General features: G+C 40.1%; 1 protein-coding gene across 3 annotated transcripts in view; it reads left to right on the forward strand.

The window, feature by feature from the left end:
- Nucleotides 1–22,087, forward strand: part of LOC122655923 (SET and MYND domain-containing protein 4) — an 82,821-nt gene that overhangs the window by 47,636 nt on the left and 13,098 nt on the right. For 2 of the 3 annotated variants that reach the window (XM_043850311.1, XM_043850313.1), the window contains exons 10-11: nt 8,585–8,740; nt 15,809–16,048. In XM_043850311.1, the coding sequence (XP_043706246.1) occupies nt 8,585–8,740; nt 15,809–16,048 (396 nt within the window). The remainder of the gene's footprint in view (nt 1–8,584; nt 8,741–15,808; nt 16,049–22,087) is intronic. The other variant, XM_043850312.1, reaches the window with a different exon arrangement.

Genomic DNA, 22,087 nt, shown 5'->3' on the forward strand with positions numbered 1-22,087 from the left:
TGGCTGGTGTTGTCTTTTTAGATTCTTCTGGGAGAAAACACGTAACAATTTGGGCTCCCCCTGAATGGGAGGCTCACTATCTCTCTTCCCCATCTCAACCAAGGGACGGCCTGCCTCAATAGGGGCAACAAGTGGCACATCTTCATGTAAAGCAGCAGACTCCCCCTGAAGAGGTGCCACCCTAGAATAAAAGGCCTCTGTCTCGTGGAACACAATGTCTATTGTCACCAGCATGCGATGGGAAGGACGGTAGCACTTGTACCCCTTCTGAGTGTCAGAATAACCAAGAAATATGCAGCGGAGACCACGAGGATCAAACTTCCCATGAGTGTGATGATTCTGGGCAAAGCAAACACAGCTAAACACCTTGGGGGCACAACAAAAGAGGAAGACCCAGTAATAATTTCAATAGGGCAGCAGGCAGCCAAAATCCGAGAAGGCATCCGATTGATAAAATAAGCAGCAAAAAGAATGGCCTCACTCCAGTATTGGGCCGGTACATGCTTCTCAGACATAAGGGAACGAGCCACCTCAAGAGGATGACGGTTCTTGCGCTCTGCCACCCCATTCGGGGCCGGTGTATCAACATAACTAGTTTGATGTATAATGCCCAAGTCTGCAAGATACGACTGAAAGGAACCATCCATGTACCCCTTCCCATTGTCAAACCGGAGAATCAGAATACGAGCATTTGGCGAGAAGCCTCTTCCAAACAAAGGAGAAGGGGCAAGCGAAGAAGAGGGGCTTCACATTTTCATGAGAATTCCAGAGAAGGAAGCAAATGAGGGAGGTTGGAATCTGCCTCTAAATGAGGGAAGACTGCGTAGGGAGGGAGAGTGTAAGGGTCCGCCAAACAGTTAAGCTGTGGTGGGGAATATGCCTCTTGAACCAAACAATTTTGCACCAAGGAATAACAGGGACCTGAGCACGGATGAGGTCCCAAGCGGACTTGGAGGAGAGTTGACCCGAGGAAGCAGTCCAAACAACTAGATTGCCACTCTATCTGGGTCTTCTATTGATGTCTGGCAGTACGTTCTAGACAGGCAGCAAGGGGGAGGGAAAAGGAAAAGGGGCCCAACCATCAAAGTAAAGAATGTTCGAGACTATGGCTTGCCTATCGTAGCCAGAACTATATCCGGATCTGTCACTAACTGAGTGGATGAGAATCCCATTAGGGTGTTATTGGTCCCCAACCAAAGCCAACGATCAACTTTATCATTAGTATGGGATTTAATGAACCCAGAGGCAAAGAATCTGAATTTCAAGATCTTTCTCCAAACCTAGGAAGCATCTGAAGGGGAGGGGCTGTCCAAATGGAGTCATTATGGAGAAGCCTGGAATAGACCTAATCAACCCAAATGCTTTTTTCTTGGCAGCAAGCTTCTATATCAGCTTAAGAATACTTGAAATATTAACATCTTTAATTCTTCTCAAGCCAATGCCTCCATCTTTGGGGAGACAAATTGAAGCCCAACTTATAGGGTGAAGAAAGTTGGATGAATTAGAGCATTTCTAGAGGATGAAGAAAGTTGGATGAGTTAGAGCATTTCTAGAGGATGGCACACATCAAGGACTCAAGCTTCTTGATGGTAGATTGGGGGAGCCCAAAAATACCCAACCGAAGATGTAGGAGGACTGGAGCACAAATCTGTGGATGAGAAACCTCCAATCTGACATTCACAATTTCCCCTTGCTAAGGATGAGAAATATGTTTCCTTGGAGCTTCTTTTATCTGAAATCTAGAGTCAAGTAAATGGACCTTGGTGACTTCAATATTGCTTACTTTCATAGATCTATGAAGGCTAGAACCAACTACAACTCCACATGGAAAAAGAACTCGATCGAAACCGACCGAAACCACTGAGATATTTCGGTTTGGCAAGAAACCGAGACGAGTTAAGCAAGGCGTTTTAACAGTTCATAGTTTCGACTGGTTTCGACCATAATACTTATATAAGTGTCACTTATCCCCATCAAAAGTTGAGGAAACCTGGCTGGAAACCAGGACAGACACTTATTTATGCCAGAAACCAGGTCAGACACTTATTTATGCCAAATATCATTTAAGTAAATGAAATAGTATTTCATTTACTTAAGTTATTATTCATAAATATTCATAAATAAGCAAATATCCCCCTATTTGAATCCAATAAAAATAGTTAAGAAATCAAATTCCATTAGGATAACAAGTCAATCCCCCAGTTCAAGAACAAAAATTGGATTTTAAGCGGCAGGTGAAATTTTCAACTTTCTAATGCTGGGTTTTTTTCTCAAATCTAAAAATTCCATAAATCTTAGTATGGTAAAACATTGCTAAAAACCAAAAGTGCGGTAAAATATTCATTTGTTTTGATGTCTAAAAAATTATTTTCATTTAGACCAATTTTGACAGCATTCACGCACACCAAATTAACTTTGACCAGAACATATCTCCTTCAATATAAATCAGTTTGTAACAAATCCAAGATTACTTAAATCTGATTTATATTGAAGGTAATATGTTCCGGTCAAAGTTAATTTCGTGTGTGAGAATGCTGTCAAAATTTGTAACGTCCTGCCTTCCGGTTTGGGAATTATGGCGTTAACGGTTCAAGGATCGACGCTTTTAAGGATAATGAACCGGATTTAATCACAAGTGTGGTAAAAAAAATGATTTCTCATAAAATCATCACTAGTAACCATTTTTCAGAGATATTCAACGGAAGTCTTATTCAAATCATCAAACTAATTTATTACAGTCATCTCCAAAACTTAAAGTAAAACCTTAATAAAATTCTTCCATAAAGTCTCAAAATAAAACATTAATTCTAAAAGGTTCTAAACTAATAACAGTCCCTAATATTCTCTAACAACAAATATAATAGGGTCCATCAATGTCTTCACAGGGCTCCTCTTCTCCACTCGCCCATCCACCAAGTAGGGTTTCAGGTTCGATTTCTATAGGCACACCATTTGAAATCATATAAAGGGGTAAGCTTTTGGGAAAAAGCTTAGCAAGTACACAGCATATAACCCTTCAAGTATTAAATCAAGGGTCTTGAAACGAAAGTCAATAGTCAAGAGTAAATTAGGATTTAAGACAACAAATCGAATCGAGACAAGGAACAATTTCATGTCATGCCATGCATATGTTATATAAAAATATCTCATTTCAATTCCAGCCTTTAACAGTATTAATCCAACACAAAGAAAATAAAAATAAAAAGAGCAATCTGAATTATGGCCCCGTAATGTGATACGGCTTGTAACGTAATACAACCTTTAACCAGATTTAGATTCCACTCAAAACCTTTCTTTTAAAAATATTCTTGGTACAACCTACAAGAGTGTGACATATTGCCCCGTAACGTAATATGGCCTGTAACGTGATACAACCTTAAACAATATGACATACCCATTCCGGTAGATACCATATAATTCTTTAAAATCACATAGTCATAGGAAACATTTGTATAAATATACGAATCCATAGGAAAACATTATTCCCATCACTTAAAATATCATACATATTGCCAAAACCTCAAATGAATTTCATGCTAGGAAGTGAACTCGGCTGGCATCATCAAGCTAATTTGAAAAATTGTTTTTAAAAAGAAAAGCATCTGGGTTGACTGGATTTCCTTGGGTCTCCTTCGTCAGGACTCTATTTGGACCGCAGTGCCCTCTTCAGATGCTTCTTGGGTTTGGTGCAAGATCCTCGCTACTCGCCACTTGGTGCTTCAGGTCATCTGTTCTCAGATTGGGGATGAGCTTTCTTCTTTTCTTTGGCTGGATCACTGGCATCCAAGGGGGTCTTCCTCCACTCTGTCTCCCCTAGAATCATTTATGCCTCTGGTCTCCATCGACTCTCTTTGGTGTCTGACATCTTGGATTAGGCTGGCTAGGCTCCCCCCGCCCCTTCTACTACTCCTATGCTTAACTTTATCTGGAATGACCTCTACTCCATCTCTAGAAGACCTATGGGAAGGGAGGATTGTGTTACTTGGTCGGCTAACACCTCAAGCTCTTTCTCCTCTAAAGCAGCGTGGGAATTCATTTGTCAGAAAGGTCAATTGGTTACTTGGAGGAAGCTTCTTTGGTTCAAGCATCAGATTCCCCGCCATTGCTTCATGGCCTGGAGGGTCTTCACCAACTGCCTCCCAACCCAGTCTTTCCTTCGCCATTGCCAGATCTCAGTCTCTCCCTCGTGCTGCCTCTGCTGGAACAATGTGGAAGACTCTGATCACCTCTTCTTCTGCTGCCCTACCTCGGCTGCCATTTGGAAAGGCATTTTGTCCAAATGTTGGCCAGTCCCTAGAACAATTCTCCCTTTCTCTCGTGAGTGGATTTGGGTTGATATGACATTTGCCGGCTCCTCTATCTGTGACACGGTTGGAAAGATGGCTTTTTGTGCTACTCTGAATCATATTTGGATGGAGCGTAATATTAGGAAATGGACCTCCAACTCTCGGTTTTATCAACAGATTTGAGATTCCATTCCTTTCAAAAATTAAACCGAAATTGTCGTCAGCCCTTCCCTCTTCTTGTCGTGACACCCCAAGGAACAGGCTCATTGTTGTATCCTGGGGTCTCCCTTCTGTTTCTTTTGTTGGCCCAGCCTCCTCTTAGCTTTGGCCTTGGCTTGGAGCTGCTTGTTTTGTTGCTGCCCCTAAGGGGCTCTTGTAATCTTGTTTCCCTTGAGTAATTTAATTATTTTATTCACCAAAAAAACAAAAAATCATGCTAGGAAAATTATGGTATTGAAATAATCATCATGCTTTGATTTAAAGGATTTTGATAAATCAACATATAACAAGGATCAATAAGAGAGTAGGATCATAGATCAAATAAATTCAGCATTGATAGGGTTAAAAATTTGATCATAGATCAGATAAAAATCAGCATTGATATAATTAAGAATTTGATCATAGATTAAACAAAAATCAGCATTGATAGGATTAAGAACTAGATCATAGATAAAACAAAAATCAGCATTGATAGGATTAAGAATTGAATCATAGATTAAACGAAAAATCAACATTGATGGATTAAGGAATTAGATCATAGGTTAACTAAAATCAACATTGACATGAGGATTAAGATCAAGTTGGAAATCCTAGTTGGAAAGGTGGAAAAATACAGAAGTATGATGTTTACTTACCGCTCTTGAACCAAAATAAGCAATCGAACCTTTAGATACAAGGACTTAGTCTTACCAAGCTTGAGCAAAGGAGAAGGTATGAGTTCCTCCTTCCTTTCTCCTTTTCCTTTTTTTTTTTTCCCCTTCTCTCTTTCTCCTTTCACGATTTCTTTCTCTCCTTCTCTTCCTTCCTCTTTCACGTTTTCTGTTTCTCTCTTTCTTCACTCACGATTTATGTCCCCTCTTTCCTATTTTAACTTAATCAAACTCTCTCTTCTCATCCTTTTTCTACTCAATCTCTCTTTCTTTTGTATTTATTTATTTCTCCTTAACTTTTCCTTTCTTTTGTTATCTCATGATCACCCTAAGCGTGGAGCACAATCCTCTATTTTCCCTCTCTTTGTTTCCTTCTTCTTCTTATCTCTTAAGCTCATCCAATCCCCTATTTTCTCTCCCTTTAATATCTCTTTTTATATATAAATATATTTTTATCTCTCCTAGTCACTACAGCCTCTTTGTTTCCTTCTTTTTCTCTAACTCTTAAGTTCCACGAAAGTCTTCTTTGGTAGTTAACAAGTGGGGCACACCATGCTGTTCAAAGTAAAAGAATAAAATCACCCCATGATTGCTTCCTTAAAGATTCAATCTTAAGACCATTTTAATTATAGATTAAGTCATAACCACTGAGTTAACTCATTTAGATGTTAATAGACATATAAATAAATATGTTTAAATAACAGTTGTCTATAACCATGCATAGTAAAATTACAAGTATGCCTACCAAGCACTTACACTTTAAAAAAAAAATACCAGCAAGGTTCTTACCTCAAGTGTGCATGCCAGGAACCAAGATTCCACCCTTCATTGGTCCACTGGTATAGATTCTGCACGCAAGGTGAAAAGTCCAAATTACCCTTATATTTTGGGCACGGGTATTACAAAATTGCTTTGAATGAAAATAATTTTTAGACATAAAAACAAATGAATATTTTACCGCACTTTTGGTTATTAGCATTGTTTTACCATATTATAATTTATGGATTTTTTAGATTTGAGAAAAACCCCAACATTAGAAAGTTGAAAATTTCACCTACGGCCGAAAATCCAATTTTTGTTCTTGAATAGGGGGGGTTGACTTTTTATCCTTTTGGAATTTTATTTTTTTAACTATTTTTATTGGATTCAAATAGGGGGCATTTGCTTATTTATGAATAATATTTTAAGTAAATGAAATCATTTACTTAAATGATATTAGGCGTCAATAAGTGTCTGTCCTGGTTTCCAGCCAATGTCCAAGAACAATATACACTAACAAACTTGGGTAAAAAACCACAAGTACCATTTTTAGTGTTTTTATGTGCAAATAGTTTGTGCATTGTGTTTAGAATGTCAAAAATAGGTTGTATACAAAATATCAGATAAAAAAAAGCATTATTGGGCCTCAAAACCACCAACTCAAGTTGGCTGGGAAAAAATCACTGGTTTTATCAGGTTTCGACCATATCTCGGTTTCTGGCTGGTCGAAACCCGAGTTTTAGAACCTTTCAACTCCATCACTAAGCTATTGGGCAGTGATGGCTCCTCCCTCTTCTTAGTTGAGGAAATTAAGCTTGAGGCAATTAATTTCTTCACGAAAATTTTTAAGCCCTCCTCTTCTACCCCCTCTGTCATCCCTAATGGTTTAAATCCATTCCCTCCTACCTCTTAGATTCTCTCCAAGCTATCCCCACTGAGGAGGAAATTCTTTTTGCTGTCCTCTCTTATAAAGCTAACAGAGCCCCGGCCCGGATGATTTTAGTATGGGCTTCTTGTCCTCCTATTGGGACATCATCAAACTGGACCTCATCAAGGCCCTTCATTGTTTCTTCTTCAACCCTAGCCAGGTTATAGGGATCAGCCCAACCTATTTCTGCCTCATCCCTACGAAAGAAGGCGCCTCCTCTTTGACTGATTTTCAGCCCATTTCCCTTTGCAACCTTCTATACAAATTTATTGCCAAAGTCCTAGCTAACCATTTGAAGTTGGTGGTTGATTCCCTAGTCAGTGACTATCAATCATCTTTCATTTCGGAAAGAAGTATCTTTGGCAACATTCTTCTCTATAATGAGCTTGTCAGAGGCTTTGATAGAAAATCCATCCCCGTGCTGCTCTCATGAAGATTGACATTCATAAAGCATTCGACTCCTTGTCGTGGGATTTCATTGTCAGTGTCTTGCATAAGATATCCTTTTGCCGTGCCTTTGTCAATTGAATCTATCATTGCATTTCCTCTCCCTACTTTTCTATGCTTATCAATGGTAGCCCCGCTGGCTTTTTTTCCTACTCTGTTGGTATATTCGTTAGGGTTGTCCCCTTTCACCATACATCTTCACGTTAGCTCTTGAAGTGCTTTCCAGAAGCATTCAATCCTGCATGGATCAACAGCTCATCTCCCCCATGTCGAATGTCAGGCCCTTAAGATCTCCCAGCTTGCCTTTGCTGACGACCTTATGGTTTTCTCAAAAGTTGATATATCTTGTTCCTAGCTGGAGTTTCTGAGGTTGTTCAGTTTTGCCTGATTGAGAAGTCTGGGTTTCTGTTAGGAATTTGGGTTTACCTTTGATCCCTGTTAGGTTGACTGCTCACCACTGCTCCCCTATTCTGGATCTCTTGAAAAAGAGACTCCAGGTCCGGAAAGGCACGTTGCTTTCTTATGTTGCCCGTCTTGAGTTGATTAGATATGTGCTTCAGCCCTCTGTTTTTTTTTTTTTTTTGTGGGGGGGGGGGGGGAGAGTGTAGTTATTTGGAAAGAGTGCAACAGAGGACCCTTTGACTATGTTTCCCATCTTTCCCCAAGAACTTTTGTGTAAATAAGTTGTGAGAATACCAAACTAGGTTAGATCAGTACCTGAACACGAAGAAGGAAGAGAAGAAGAAAGAAGAGAGACGTAGAGAAAATCCCTATCGAACATTTTGTGTAGATACTCTTAGAACTCCTCTACTGTACAACTTAAACTTCACTAAAAATTATATACAGCACCCTGTATAGTTAAGCATAGTCAAATGTTACCACATATACTTAACATCTCCGTAAGACAAAAACTTTAACATCAGTTATTTGTTAGATTGATTGGTCACTGATTTTAAAGGAATTCAGGGAGCCGAGTACTACCTTTCGCGTGGACTAGGTTATAGTCACCCTCTTGTATTACCTTGAAGGTTAGGATTTCTCTTCTCATGTTTCGTATGGCTTATACTTTCTTTGAGAGGGACAGTTAGATAAACCACCACCTAGTTTCCTTGTAAAGTTTTCGTGGCCTTTGGAATTTTCTATCATCATGAATTACTTGGTATTCTTGTATGACTATCCTTTTTTTTAGTCCCTCTTTTTTTTTGTGTGGAAATTATGTTCATTATTCAGCTTCAGTTGTTATATATTGCATTTCGTCTGATAATCTCTTCTTTGCGATTGTATGGTGATTACAGGTCAGAGTTGGTCAAGCCATTTATGCAACTGGTAGCTTGTTTAACCATTCATGTCAACCGAACATTCATGCTTATTTCCTTTCACGTAGCCTCTTTATACGATCAACAGAGTTTGTGGCAGCAGGTCAACCCCTGGAGCTATCATATGGCCCACAGGTATGACATGCATAGTATGCAATTTCTATCCCTTCTTTTGTGTTGGTTTGGAGGGTTGCTGTGTTACTAGTTCATAATTGTTATTTTTTTGGTGTATAAGGCTAATAGCTGCTAGCTGTGCATGAGCCGATTAGTATATTCTTGGACAAAGAAGGCATATAAGTTGAGAAGAGAAAAACCAGAGAACGATTTGGGTTGTCAGAGATATTAGAGGATATTATTATTTATAATGTGGACAATAATTACAAATAAGGTATGCTTAGCTAAGGCTGAGTCACAGCACAGTCACAGTCCTTAGCCCACATACAATGAATCTAGATGGATACATAACCCTCATCCTTAACATTCCCCCTCAAGTTGGCGCATAGATATTCCTCATGCCCAACTTGAATACAATAGGATGAAATGACTTAGAAGTCAAACACCTTTGTGAATATATCTGCTAATTGGTTTTCCGTAGTAACAAATGGAATGCAGATCAAACCCTTTTCAAGCTTCTCTTTGATGAAGTGTCAGTCGATCTCAATGTGCTTAGTGTTGTCATGCTGGATTGGATTATGGGCATAGTTCGAAAACTCGTCTCGGATGGGTTATTCGGCCATACCGAATCTTCCAAGTTATCGCCAAAACATTGTTTTTTTTTTGGTGAGTTTTGCCTGGCCATTTCGGGGTGCAAAAGGCCGAAATGAGTGAAATATTGAAACGAAATGACTGAAATAACCAATATTTCAACAAAAGAGTGTAATTTTTAGACTGAAATGAAATGACTGATTCGAAATTTCGTTTGAAACATTGTATTTTTGGGTTTCGCCGTTTTGTTTGATGTTTCATCTCCCGGGGGGGGGTCGAAATTACTGAAATATTTGAAATTTCGGTGAAATTTCGTCGAGTTGTTGAACTATGATTATGGGCTATACTAATTGCTGCCTTGTTGTCATAATAGAGCCTCATAGGTCCCTCAGGTGTCACTCCCAGATCACCAAGTAGCATTTTGAGCATGATAAGCTCACATACTCCTTGGGCCATTGCTTGGTATTCAGCTTCCGCACTAGACCTGGATACTACTGATTGTTACTTGTTTCACTGTGTCACCAGATTTCCTTCAAGAAATGTACAATACCTTGAAGTGGAGCGCTGGTCATCAATGGAGCCTGCCTAGTTAGCATCAATAAAGGATTCCAACTTCAGATTACCGTGGTTGGAAAATAGAATGCCTTTTCCTGGTGCTGATTTTAAGTACCTTAGAATCTACCATACTGCCTTGAGATGAATAGACTTCAGATATTGTAGGAAACAGCTAACAACCCCTACAACATAGGCAATATCTTACTGGGTATGAGAAAGATATATTAGTCTTCCTACAAGACGCTAATATCTCTCCTTATCTACTGAATCAGCCCCTTTACAATTGAGTTGGTGATTGACTTCAATAGGAGAATCTGCAGGCTTACATCCGAGCATACCTGTCTCATCAAGAAGATCCGAACATACTTCCTTTGGGAAATGAAAATACCCTTGCTAGATCGCGCTACTTCAATGTTGGATCAGATCCGGAAGAGGCTCCAGCCCTGGATGGTAAGCTTCTTTTTTACACGGGGCGACTTGAGTTGATCAGATCAGTGCTCAGTCTGCTTATGCTTACCGGTCAGACATATTTGGGCTGCCCAAGTCTTGTATCAATAAGATTGAGTCCCTGTTGTGTGCCTTCGTTTGGAAAGAGAAAGGCTCGGACTGTGCCAACTTCCTTCACCCTATCAGTTGAGTTTCAGTTTGTCTCCCCAAGGAGGAAGGTGGCCTTGGCCTTGGATGAATTAAAGATGCTAACACTCAGGTAATTTCAATCTGATTTGGAAGCTTGCAGCCAAGAAGAAAAACATCTGGGTTGATTGAGTTTATTCTAGACTTCTTCAGTATGACACGATTTGGACTGTACCTACTTCTTCGGATGCGTCTGGGTCTGGAGAAAGATTATTAAGCCCAGAGTTGTTGCTTCTAGGGCTATAAAGTCCCTAATTGATGATGGTGCTTCTACTTGTCTTTGGTTGGATCACTAGCACCCCCATGGTATTTTTATTCCCTCAATCAGTGACAAAATTAGATACAGCTTGGGTTTCGGTAGAATGGCTTTGGTGTTTGATATTCTTCATGATGGATGGGTATTGCTACTTTCCTCCTCTCCCCTCTTCTGGCAGTTTGGGGGCTCTTCCAAGTTCCATCTATCAGTAGAAAAGGTAGTGGAGATTTGGTTGTATGTACTCCTTCCGCTTCGGGCCTCTTTAGCTCCAGCTCGATGATGTAGGATAAAACCTAGAACCTAGATTCTCTATAACATGCTAACCTAAGGTAGGTACCAAACACTCCTAAGGACTGTCTAGTTAGGGAGGGCAGCAACATAGATGATGCGCATACATGAGGGGGACAGCAATAACAATGAGCAATGAACAATATAAATCATAGGCTATAGGCATTTAACTAAACAATATTCAATTAGATGCTATAGAGGTCAGAACTCAGATAACACTTAGTCAAATACTAACATGCAGGAGCTTTCAAGAATCCTAAAGGTATAGGACTAAGCATAATAAAAGTAGCATCCAGCATCCAGCATCCAGCATCCATGTTAAGACAGCAACACATTCAACATAAAGAAACTATAACATACATAGGTGAAAGGAGAATTGAAGAACTTGTTAGAAGATAAATACCATTCAGATCTTAGGGCTACAGTTAGGAAACTGCTTCCAGAAAGTTTTAGTTCAGTGACTTCAGTCCGTTAAATTCACTGTACAGCAGAAAATTACAAGAGCAAGGGAGCAATACCATTTGGGGGGGAGGGGAGGGAAGCAGAATTCGTGGACAGGGAAAAAAAAAAGAAAAGCGAGAACAGAAACAGAAGAAATAGAGGAGCAGGATTTAGGAGGAGAAGAAGAAGAAAGAGAGCAGAAAATAGAGACAAGAAGAAGAAGAAGAGAAATTGAGAGAGGGGGAGACTCATGGTGTGTCTGTGAGAGAGAGAGAGAGCAGTCCTTTTTCATTCCTTGTCGATAATAATCTTTCTGTGTTACAGTCTTTCAAAGAGGCATTAAAAGGGGGAATAAGCCAAACCGTGGGCTGGGGTGGGTGGTTATAAAAGACAATGAAATTAAAAAAAAGGGGGTGGGGGAGGAGAGGGCTAACTCGGGGGAAAGGAGAAATGGGACAATTACAACATAAAAAAAATAAAGGAAATGAAAAAAACACCTCTCCTCGCATACTCATAAATTGAAGTAGAAATAGAATAGGAATAAACAGAAATAGAAAACATAAATCAGAAACACTAGCTAATGATAAAAGCTGCTGCAAGTTGGGTCCACAGGCTGCGCTCTAGCAATACAGTAGCCGCGGAACTCATCGTCAATCCACAGAGAAGCAGTGGATGGCTGAGATCTACGACGTCTCCTCTGGTAAACGTGGAATCCTTGCTCGGATGTTATGATGTCCTCATCACTCGGCTTGGGAGCTTGTCAGGGCTAGAGGCTTAGTGATTCCTTGGTGTAAGTTGTTCTGGTTCAATAGGCACATTCCCCGTCACAGCTTCACAGTTTGGAGTGCCCTCTTCCCTGCCTCCCAACTCTATCCTTCCTTTTCCAGAGGCAGATTCTAGTCTCTCCCAATTGTGGTCTCTGTTGGAACAATTCGGAAGATGTGGATCACCTTTTCTGTAGTTGCACCTTCTCCACTGTGCTTTGGAAAGACCTCCTTGCCAAATGTTGGCCAACAAGAAGAAGAATTTTGCCCCTGTACTGAGAATGGAACTGAGTGAACATGTCCTTTGGTGGTACCTCCGGCTGTAAGCTTGTATTTGGAGTGGTCATCGACCATATTTAGATGGACTGCAATCTCAGAAGATGAACTGCCAAATCTAGGACCTTGCAGCATATTTTAGCCTCCATCGCTTTTGACATTAGATGCAAGCTTTCTTCCTCCACTTCGAGGTGCTATGATTCCCCTCAAAATAGGCTAATTGTTGAATCATGGGATCTCTCCATTTCATTGTACTCCCCCCTCTTCTCCTAGTTGAGGGCTGTGCTTTTTTTGTTTGTGTTTTGTTTTCCCCGCTCTCTTAGGGTCCCCTTTATTTCTTCTTTTTTGGCAATGAATTTTTATTCATAAAAAAAATAAAATTGGCATATAATACTGAGAATTCCTCTATCTATTATCTCAAGACTCCCCCATAAACTGACCTAATTTATCTAATATGAATAATATCCTTGTCTTCTAGAATACCAAGAATACCCTTTATGCCACACCCCGACACGGTTGTTAAGGGCCAAGTGTGACTGGATGTTTCAGATACCCAACCAACCCACCAGGATCACAAGTGCAGTACTCTATTCGCAATTTCATTCATAATAATCAGAATTTAAATGCAGCTAAAGCAATTAAATAAGACAATAAGACAGTATTAAAGAAGAACTAGTGATAACAGTTATATTTATATGAACATTTATATACAAGTGAGTTACATTAGTGATTCACAAAAAGAGTAACTCAAAGGCCCAAAAAGACTATATATTATAACTACTACAAAAGTGTTATATCAAAAAGGAAGAAAGAGCGTGATCATTTTGGAGGATCAGGAGAACGCATAGGCATCACAGGAACACGAAGCATCGTGCTCAACCAGGAGAGGAATATCAGCTCCATGAGCAGCAGGAGAGTCCTGAGAAGGAGGAATCCCCACAGAAACACTAGCACCAACGAGAGTAGCTTCATTTGAAAAATAAGGTATACCACAGGGGTGAGCTCTCCACTGAGCCCAGCAAGGGAATGCATGCAAACAAACATAGTAATTTATGATGCATGTCCTAATCTAGCATGCTCCTAACATGGATACTAAGTCTCATGAGGTATAAGTACTACTGTGCTAGATGCTAACCTCGGTCCCGGAAACACATAACCAGACGTCGGTTATCCGAGCGAAACCACTCTACCAGGGTGAGGACCCATCAGTAGAGGCATGTCACCAGGCAACCACACCAGCAAACCCCCAAAGACCAACCCTACTGTTTATTCCCACAGCGGAGTACACACGCTAACATGGGACAGTGAATGGTACCTCGGCATACCCTTCGGCTGTACCACGGGTTGTCCAACACCTCTTCCCCTGTTGGTAAGGGATGTAGTACTGGGTGATGTCATACAACCTAGCCCAGTGCAATCTATTCATGATGGCACATGTATGGATAACTGAATTAAAAGAGTACAGTACTTCCCATAAATAAATTCACAATAACAGTAAATATCAATGCAATGCAAGATGCCAATGCAGCCTAGTTCACATGCAGATTCTAGTGCAACAAATACAAGCTAAGAAACTAAATGCATCTGAGTAGTTTCGATGATGCATGACATGGCAATCATAACAACAGTAAATTAAGGTCATAAATACACCAAAATTAAAGTCAAATTCCCTTACTTGAAGTCGTAGCTTAGCCTAAGTCAAATTACCCTCCAAGACCCAGCAAAACAGACAAGTAACAGTAGATACAGCCCTAAACAACACACAAAACATCATATATTAGGTTCTGTGATGGCCCAAGGTCAAGTCCCATAGGGTCTAGGTCATTAATGCACCAAAATAGGCAGCCGGATGCAGACCTCCAGGGAGCCGGACGACCGCCCCTAGGCCTGCAACAACATCCGGCTGCTTGGCCAGATTTGGGGTTTTTGCTCCTACAACTTGGATCCTTACATGCATGGATCCAATTGTAGGATTTGGGTTAATTTAGGATAGGTCAACATAAAATTGTGGTTTAATTTCTAAAACCACATTCAATTTGAGGGTTTTTAGTTAATTAACCCAAAATACCATTTTAGGGTTAAATAAAATAAGAGGTTCAGCTGTGATTTGAAAGACAGCATGAAATTCATAGCTGAAACTCAGGTCTGAACCATAGACAGGTTCAATTTAAGAGGTCAGAGATGGGTCTTAGTCTATTAAACCTATAATTACCAAGGTTTAATGGCAGAATTTTGATATAGGATCAATTAGGGATAGAGAAATCAGAAGAAAAAGATGGGTACAGCAGGAATTTCTGCTTACCTGAGTACAGCAGTGAGAAGAGGAGATGGCAGCCTTCCCTTATGCAGCTAAGTCTGCAATGGAGGTTCCAAGCCTTAATTCTAAGTATAGAATCAGAGTTCCAAGTGCAGCCTTCTCTTTTTCCCTCCTTCTCTTCTCTTTTCTTCTTTTTTCCTTGCTCTCCAAGGCTGAAATCGTTTTCAGCCCCAAGTCTTTAGAGTTGTAAATAGTGGTTTTTAGGAATAAGTTTTACATATATAGTGGATTATTTAAGGGTTGTTTGTTTAGTTAAGTTAAAAATCAGATTCTAAAGTAGATTTTTAAAACAGATTTTAATTAGAATTTCGTACCTATAATCTTGTTCTAGCCATAGAATGATGTCATATGACATCAGGGGTAATCCGAATACGGGTAAATGTTAGGAATAGGATTCCCCACTGGGGACGTGGGTCCCACAGAGGTAAATTGACCAAAATACCCCTATAACTCTAATTGGTCGTACATAACACTATAAAAATACATTTAAACTATACTTACATCGAGTTTAATTAAGGGAGAGGTTTTGCATAGCCTCTAGGCAGCAGATCCGACATAGGTAACTCTGGTGCGGGGTTTCACAGGGGTCCTCTAACTCCAGAAGGGCTAGTTGGGAAGAATCCCTGGAATCCTCCATAGGAGTGTCGAGAGATTCATCTGTATCCTCGACCGATGCAGCCCATAGCATCGACGCCACCATAGACTCAGAGCTGGAACCTGAAATCACACAAGTTTCAAAAAGTTTAAATTTATTGCGGATTTCACACTTTATCTTATAATATCGAGAGTACCTGACATCCATCTAATAATACTTTGACCACCCTGGTCTCTTATATTAATTACAAACACTACCTTTGTCTGTTATCTGTACCTCTACATATATAAACCTTGTTTATTCTACCGTCGTTATCATTTTAATGCATGTGCCCACCTCCAAATTTGAAACTTGATACTTTTCCATTCTGCAGATTGGGCAAATGACTCTTATGGATCGTCATCAGTCACTGGAAGATCAATATGCATTTAAATGCCAGTGCTGTGGTTGTTCAGAACTTAATCTATCTGACCTTGCTGCTAATGCTTTTCGGTGTGTGGAACCAAACTGTTCTGGTGCGGTCTTAGATATCTGTATGGCAAAGCATGAAAAACAGAAAGTTAGCTGTGTACAAGGTGTTTCTACAATTTGCAGCTTTGAGTGTCATTTACCTGTATGCTACATTCCACAATTCATTTATTTATTTATTTTTAATTTTGTCATAGCATTAGCAAGTTTTAGATGTATGATACCATGTTGTCTTTAGGATTCCTATCAGGTGGATCTGAATGATGGTCTTCCATTTCATTCAAGAATTTTTATAGTGAACCAGGGGGTTAAGATCCATCAGCAATGGATCTTTGTCATATGAGAGATTCGGATGTAAAGTAAAATGAAATGGTGTGGCCTTAAGCATCCAGTCTATTTTACTCTTTTGGAAAATCAAAGGGATAGTGTGAGCTGTTAAAAGAGTCAGTGATGTAATGGATGTTGCCTCAGTCTTTTTAGGTTAAATTTTGCTGTCATTAGGAGTTATCTAATATTAAGTGTCATCCCATTTCTTAATCATTGTGTAGCAGTTTCAGACCTAAAACAACTGATAAGAAGAATAAACAAAGTAGATGGTGAAGAAGAAAAGAAGAAGAAGAGAAAGGGCAGTAGGGTACTGCCGAGAGAGACAAATAGATGAGGAGAGAGAAGAAGAGAAGAGAGCGATGATAGAATTAAATTGTCTAGCTATCGTCAGTCCTCTCCCATATATATTTATATTAGGGTAAAATATTATGTTAGAAGCCCTGTAGAACTGAATGCTTGAGTGATCAATATGGATCACCAAGCCCTTTATTTATATTCAAAGAGTTACAATCAATCAAACTGAAATTAGGAAAGCTACCTTTGCTGATTCTAATTAGGAATACCTAATAAGAATCGGCTAAGGGAAAGAAAAATAAAAAGAGGACAAAAATACCCCTATTGGGTAAGACATTATTTTAACACTCCCCCTCAAGTTGGAGCATAAATATCAAACATGCCCAACTTGACTAGAATAGGATGAAAAACTTTTCCACTTAATCCCTTAGTGAACACATTTGCTAATTGGTCAACATACTTCACAAAAGGAACACAGATCAGCCCTTCTTCCAACTTCTCTTTGATAAAGTGCCTATCAACCTCCACATGCTTGGTACGATTATGCTGAACTAGATTGTGAGCAATGCTAATGGCAGCCTTGTTGTCATAATACAACATCATGGGAAGACGGACAGGAACACCAAGATCTTGCAATAAGCCTTTGAGCCATAACAGTTCACAAATACCCTATGTCATAGCACGAAATTCTGCTTCAGTACTAGACCTTGCCACTACGTTCTGCTTTTTACTACGCCATGTGACAAGGTTTCCACTAACAAAAGAGCAATAGCCGGAGATGGATTTCCTATTAGAGGATCCAGCCCAATCAGCATCAGTATATGCTTCAACACGAAGATAGCCATGAGGAGATAAAAGAATTCCTTTTCCAGGGGCTGACTTCAAATACCGGAGAATTTGAAGAATGGCATCCATGGGAGAAGAATAAAGATCATGCATGAATTGACTTACCATACTAACAACAATGGTTATGTCTGGTCGTATATGAGATAGATAAATAAGCTTTCCCACCAGTCGCTGATAACGACCTCTGTCAACATAGTCACCCTCCTTTTCTTTGAGCCGTGTAGTAGCATCCATTGGTGTATCAGAAGGATGACACCCTAACATTCCAGTCTCTGTCAGCAAATCTAGGATATACTTTCTTTGAGAAAGAAAGATGCCCTTAGAGGAGAGAGCAACTTCTATCTCTAGAAATTACTTGAGGTTTCTTAGATCTTTTATTTCAAATTCCTTACCAAGGAAAGTCTTCAACATGCTGATCTCATTATTATCATTCCCAGTAATCACAATGTCATCCACATAGACTATGAGAATGGTTATTTTTTCACCATTTCTTTGATAAACAAAGTATGATTAGCATTACTTTGTTTATATCCAACAGAAACCATAGGGCCCTGTGAAACCGTCCAAACCATACACGGGGTGACTGCTTCAGCCCGTATAAAGCACGCTTCAATTTACACACCTTGCCATTGATCTTATCACATGAGAAACCTGGTGGAATATCTATATACACATCCTCTTCAAGCTCTCCATGGAGAAAGGCATTCTTTACATCTAACTGCTGCAATTTCCATCCCACATTTACTGCACAAGATAGTAGTACTTTGACAGTGTTTAGCTTTGCAACTGGTGCAAAGGTCTCCTGGTAGTCGATCCCATAAGTTTGAGTAACTCCCTTTGCCACCAATCGTGCTTTGTATCGATCCACAGTACCATCTACCTTCTGTTTCACCACAAATACCCACTTACATCCAACTAGTTTCTTTCCTGGAGGAAGAACCACAAGCTCCCATGTATCATTCTTTTGTAAGGCTTTCATTTCTTCCATCATTGCTGCCTTCCACTTTCCATCTGTAAAAGCTTCCTGCCAATTCTGAGGAATACGAACAGAAGAAAGAGAAGAGACAAATGTATGAAAGGATGGAGAAAGAGAATCATAAGATACTACATGAGAAATAGGATGCTGAGTGCAAGCCCGAATACCTTTGCGATGAGCAATAGGTAAATTGAGAGAAGAGATGTTACCTGGAGAATGATCTGGTTCCAGAGCCGACAACTGGATGGGTACTGGTGCTGCAGTGGATGGAAGCTGCTTATTTTTGGAATATCCTCTCTGGTAGGTTTGGAGGTTATAGTCATTAATTCTCTTCTAAAATTTCCTAATAGTTTGTTGGACTGGAGTCAACTCCCCCTAAATAGGATGTTCATCAATAAGATTTTCAGCATCTAGGTTCTCCCCCTGCGGAAAATCCTCTTTGGCTTCATTAGGAAGTAGGGGAGGAGCAAAAGGGGGAAGAGGGATGGGATTAATAGTCGGCCGGTTCTGAGCTAGAAGCTCAACCAACACATCTTCACTGAAATTCTCCCCCCAAAGAGGTGTAGATGTATAATAGGACAAGGCTTCATAAAAGACATCCATACTTACCAAGGTACGACGGGTGGGTGGATGGTAACATTTATAACCCTTTTGGGAAGGAGAATATCCCAAAAAAATACAACGAATGCCACGGGGTTCAAGTTTGCTAGGGGATCGGGTATCTCTTGCATAACAGACAACCAAAAATTTTCGGGGGAACTATAAAGGAGGAAGAACCCTATAATAAAGTAGCAGGGGTTTGTGAGTCAAGGACTCGGGTAGGCAACCTATTAAAAGATAGGCTGTAGTAAGGACATTATCTCCCCAATACTGGGAAGTAACAGAACGGGCAAACATAAGAGCCCGAGCCACCTCTAGGAGGTGGCGGTTTTTCCTTTCAACCACACCATTTTGGGCTGGGGTATCGACACAACTGGTCTGATGGAGTATCCCATGGGAAGCAAGGTAATTTTGGAACCGACCATCTATATATTCTTTGCCATTGTCACTTCTCAATAATTTGAGAGTGGCATTGTATTGGGTCTGAACCATCTTATGAAAATTTTGAAAACAAGAAAAAACATCACTTTTGTTATGCATTAAATATACCCATGTACTCCTAGAATGATAGTCAATAAAAGAAATAAACCAACAATGGTCGGATAGGGAAGGTTTACAATTAGGTCCCTATACATCAGAGTGAACACGATTAAAAGGAGAAGAACTTCTTTTATTAGAAATAGAATAAGTAGAACGATGTTGTTTAGGCAAAACACAGGCCTCACGGAAAAATTCGTCCTTATTACATTGTTTATCTAATGCTGAAAATAAAAGAGATAAAATTCCTAAAGGGGGATGACCTAGTCGTTTATGCCATTGTTGAAGTTCAAAAGAGACTAATGAGTTTTGATGAATAGGAGAAGGAAGTTGTGGTGAAGTAGGACTCCCATCATCAAGCAGGTACAATCCACCATGCATCTTACCACATCCAATTGTCGCCCCCGTTGCCAGATCCTGAAAAACACAGTGTGAAGGGAAAAAAGTTACTTTGCAATTTAAGTCACGGGTAAGACTATTGATGGATAGAAGATTAGTGGTAAATTTGGGTATATGTAAAACTGAGGATAAAGTTAGAGATGGAGAACAACTGATAGATCCTTTCCCAGAGACAGAAGAGAGAGAACCATCAGCCACTCGAACTTTATTTTTACCAGAAGTAGGAGAATAACGATGAAATAGGCTGGAGGATCCAGTCATGTGATCAGTGGCACCGGAGTCAATGATCCAAGGAGAAGAGACTACCGATGCACAATGACCAGCAAATGAAATACCTGAGTGGGCAAAATTTGAACCTGGAGTGGTGGAAGAACTGGCAGGAGTAGATGTAGTAGGAGCGGAAGCTTGTAACATACGACGGAAAGCCTGATGTTCCTCCTTGGATAGTCCAGTGTCAGTAGTAGGAGTAGTAGTGGCAGCCTCAATATGATTGGCTTTGTTTTTCGATTTCCCACAAGCAACACGCTTAGCTTCAAAGTCGATTGGTTTACCATGCACCTTCTAACATATGGCTTTAGTGTGCCACAACTTACCACAATGTTCATATTTGATGGCTGCCTTTTCAGATTTAAAAGTTTCAGCAATTGGAAGATTCGAAGCAATCCCAGTGTTTAGAGCTGACCGATCTGGAGGTGTAGTACGGAGCATAGTTGCACGTCGCCGATCTTCAATATGAACTAATGCATAGGACTGTTCCAGAGTAGGGAAAGGATCCTTGTTGAGAACCTGAACTCTAATCGGATCGTATTCAACATTAAGGCCACCAAAAAAATCATAAACCCTAATTTTATCAACATGTTTCCTATATGCAGCAATATCAATAGCAGTAGTGGGCTGATAATCAGAGTAATGATCAAGTTCTTGCCAGCACTTCCGGAGTTCAGCATAGTATTGAGAGACAATCAACTCATTCTATTTAGTATCATGAATTTTTTTTCGTAATTCATATACCTGAGCATCATTCCCAACTTGGGAATATGTATCCTTTGCAGCCTTCTATATCTAGGCAGCAGTGTCTAAGTGGAGGTAACCAGGAGCAATGGAAGAATGCATAGAATGGATAAGATATGACATTACCATAGAGTCATGAGATAACCATCGAGCCAGGGCATGTCCTTCTTCAACAGGTTTGGGAAGGCTGCCAGTAAGGTGTCCTATGTAGCCACGGTCAGTAATGGTGAGGTAAGTGGACCTTGACCACATCAAGTAATTAGTCCCATCTAATTTAGTGGGAGAAGCAAAAGGAAGGTACTCTGGACGAGCAGATCCATCTGAGTCAGCTGTAGTAAGATCAGACATGATGTCAAGAGTATGATAGATGGGTTTTGAGATTCCCAAAATTTTAGCCATCAGAAAAGGCTCAAATTTGGATCGAAAGTCTCTCTGGTAGTGAAAAATAAGTCTTCAAAAGATCAGTAACTTCTGATGAGAAAATAAAAACCCTAGCAGGACAGTTACCAGAATCGAGCAGAGAACAGGGTTTTGAATTTGCAGAAATTCCAGCCGTCAGACTAGGCTGAAACTGAGGTCGAGTTTCCCTCTTGTAGTAGAGAACAAGTCCTCAAAATATGAGCTGATTCTGATGAGCAGATAGGAAGCCCTAATTTTAGCAAAAATTAGGCCAAAAAACTGTTTGGAGATAGATCGCAGAGCTGAATCTGTCTTGGCTTGATCCAATACTGCACTCTTCAAACAGGAAGAGGTGTGTACCAGGAATAACAGGAACCAATCTCCAGAAGAAGAAAAAAAAACAGAAATCGATCTTCAGCTTTGTAGGAAAAACTCGATCTCCAATGGTGGAGGGAACCTGCCAGCAGTAGGCCACACCAGTAATCTTCAGTCTTCAATGAGGTGATTGTGAGGGCAGCATCTAAATCTTCATTAGATCACCTCATAGGTGCTGCCCTGAGTGAGAGAGAGGAGCCGCGAGTGCTGGAGAAGGGAGAAACCAGAAACCGTGGGAGGGAGAAAAAAAAAAAGCCAGAAAAAAACTTTGAGAACTTCTTCTTAGATCAGATTTAGCTCTGATACCATGTTAGAAGCCCTGTAGAACTGAATGCTTGAGTGATAAATATGGATCACCAAGCCCTTAATTTATATTCAAAGAGTTACAATCAATCAAATTGAAATTAGGAAAGCTACGTT

Source organism: Telopea speciosissima, chromosome 3 (genome assembly GCF_018873765.1).
Source record: "Telopea speciosissima isolate NSW1024214 ecotype Mountain lineage chromosome 3, Tspe_v1, whole genome shotgun sequence".
Lineage (NCBI taxonomy): Eukaryota > Viridiplantae > Streptophyta > Magnoliopsida > Proteales > Proteaceae > Telopea > Telopea speciosissima.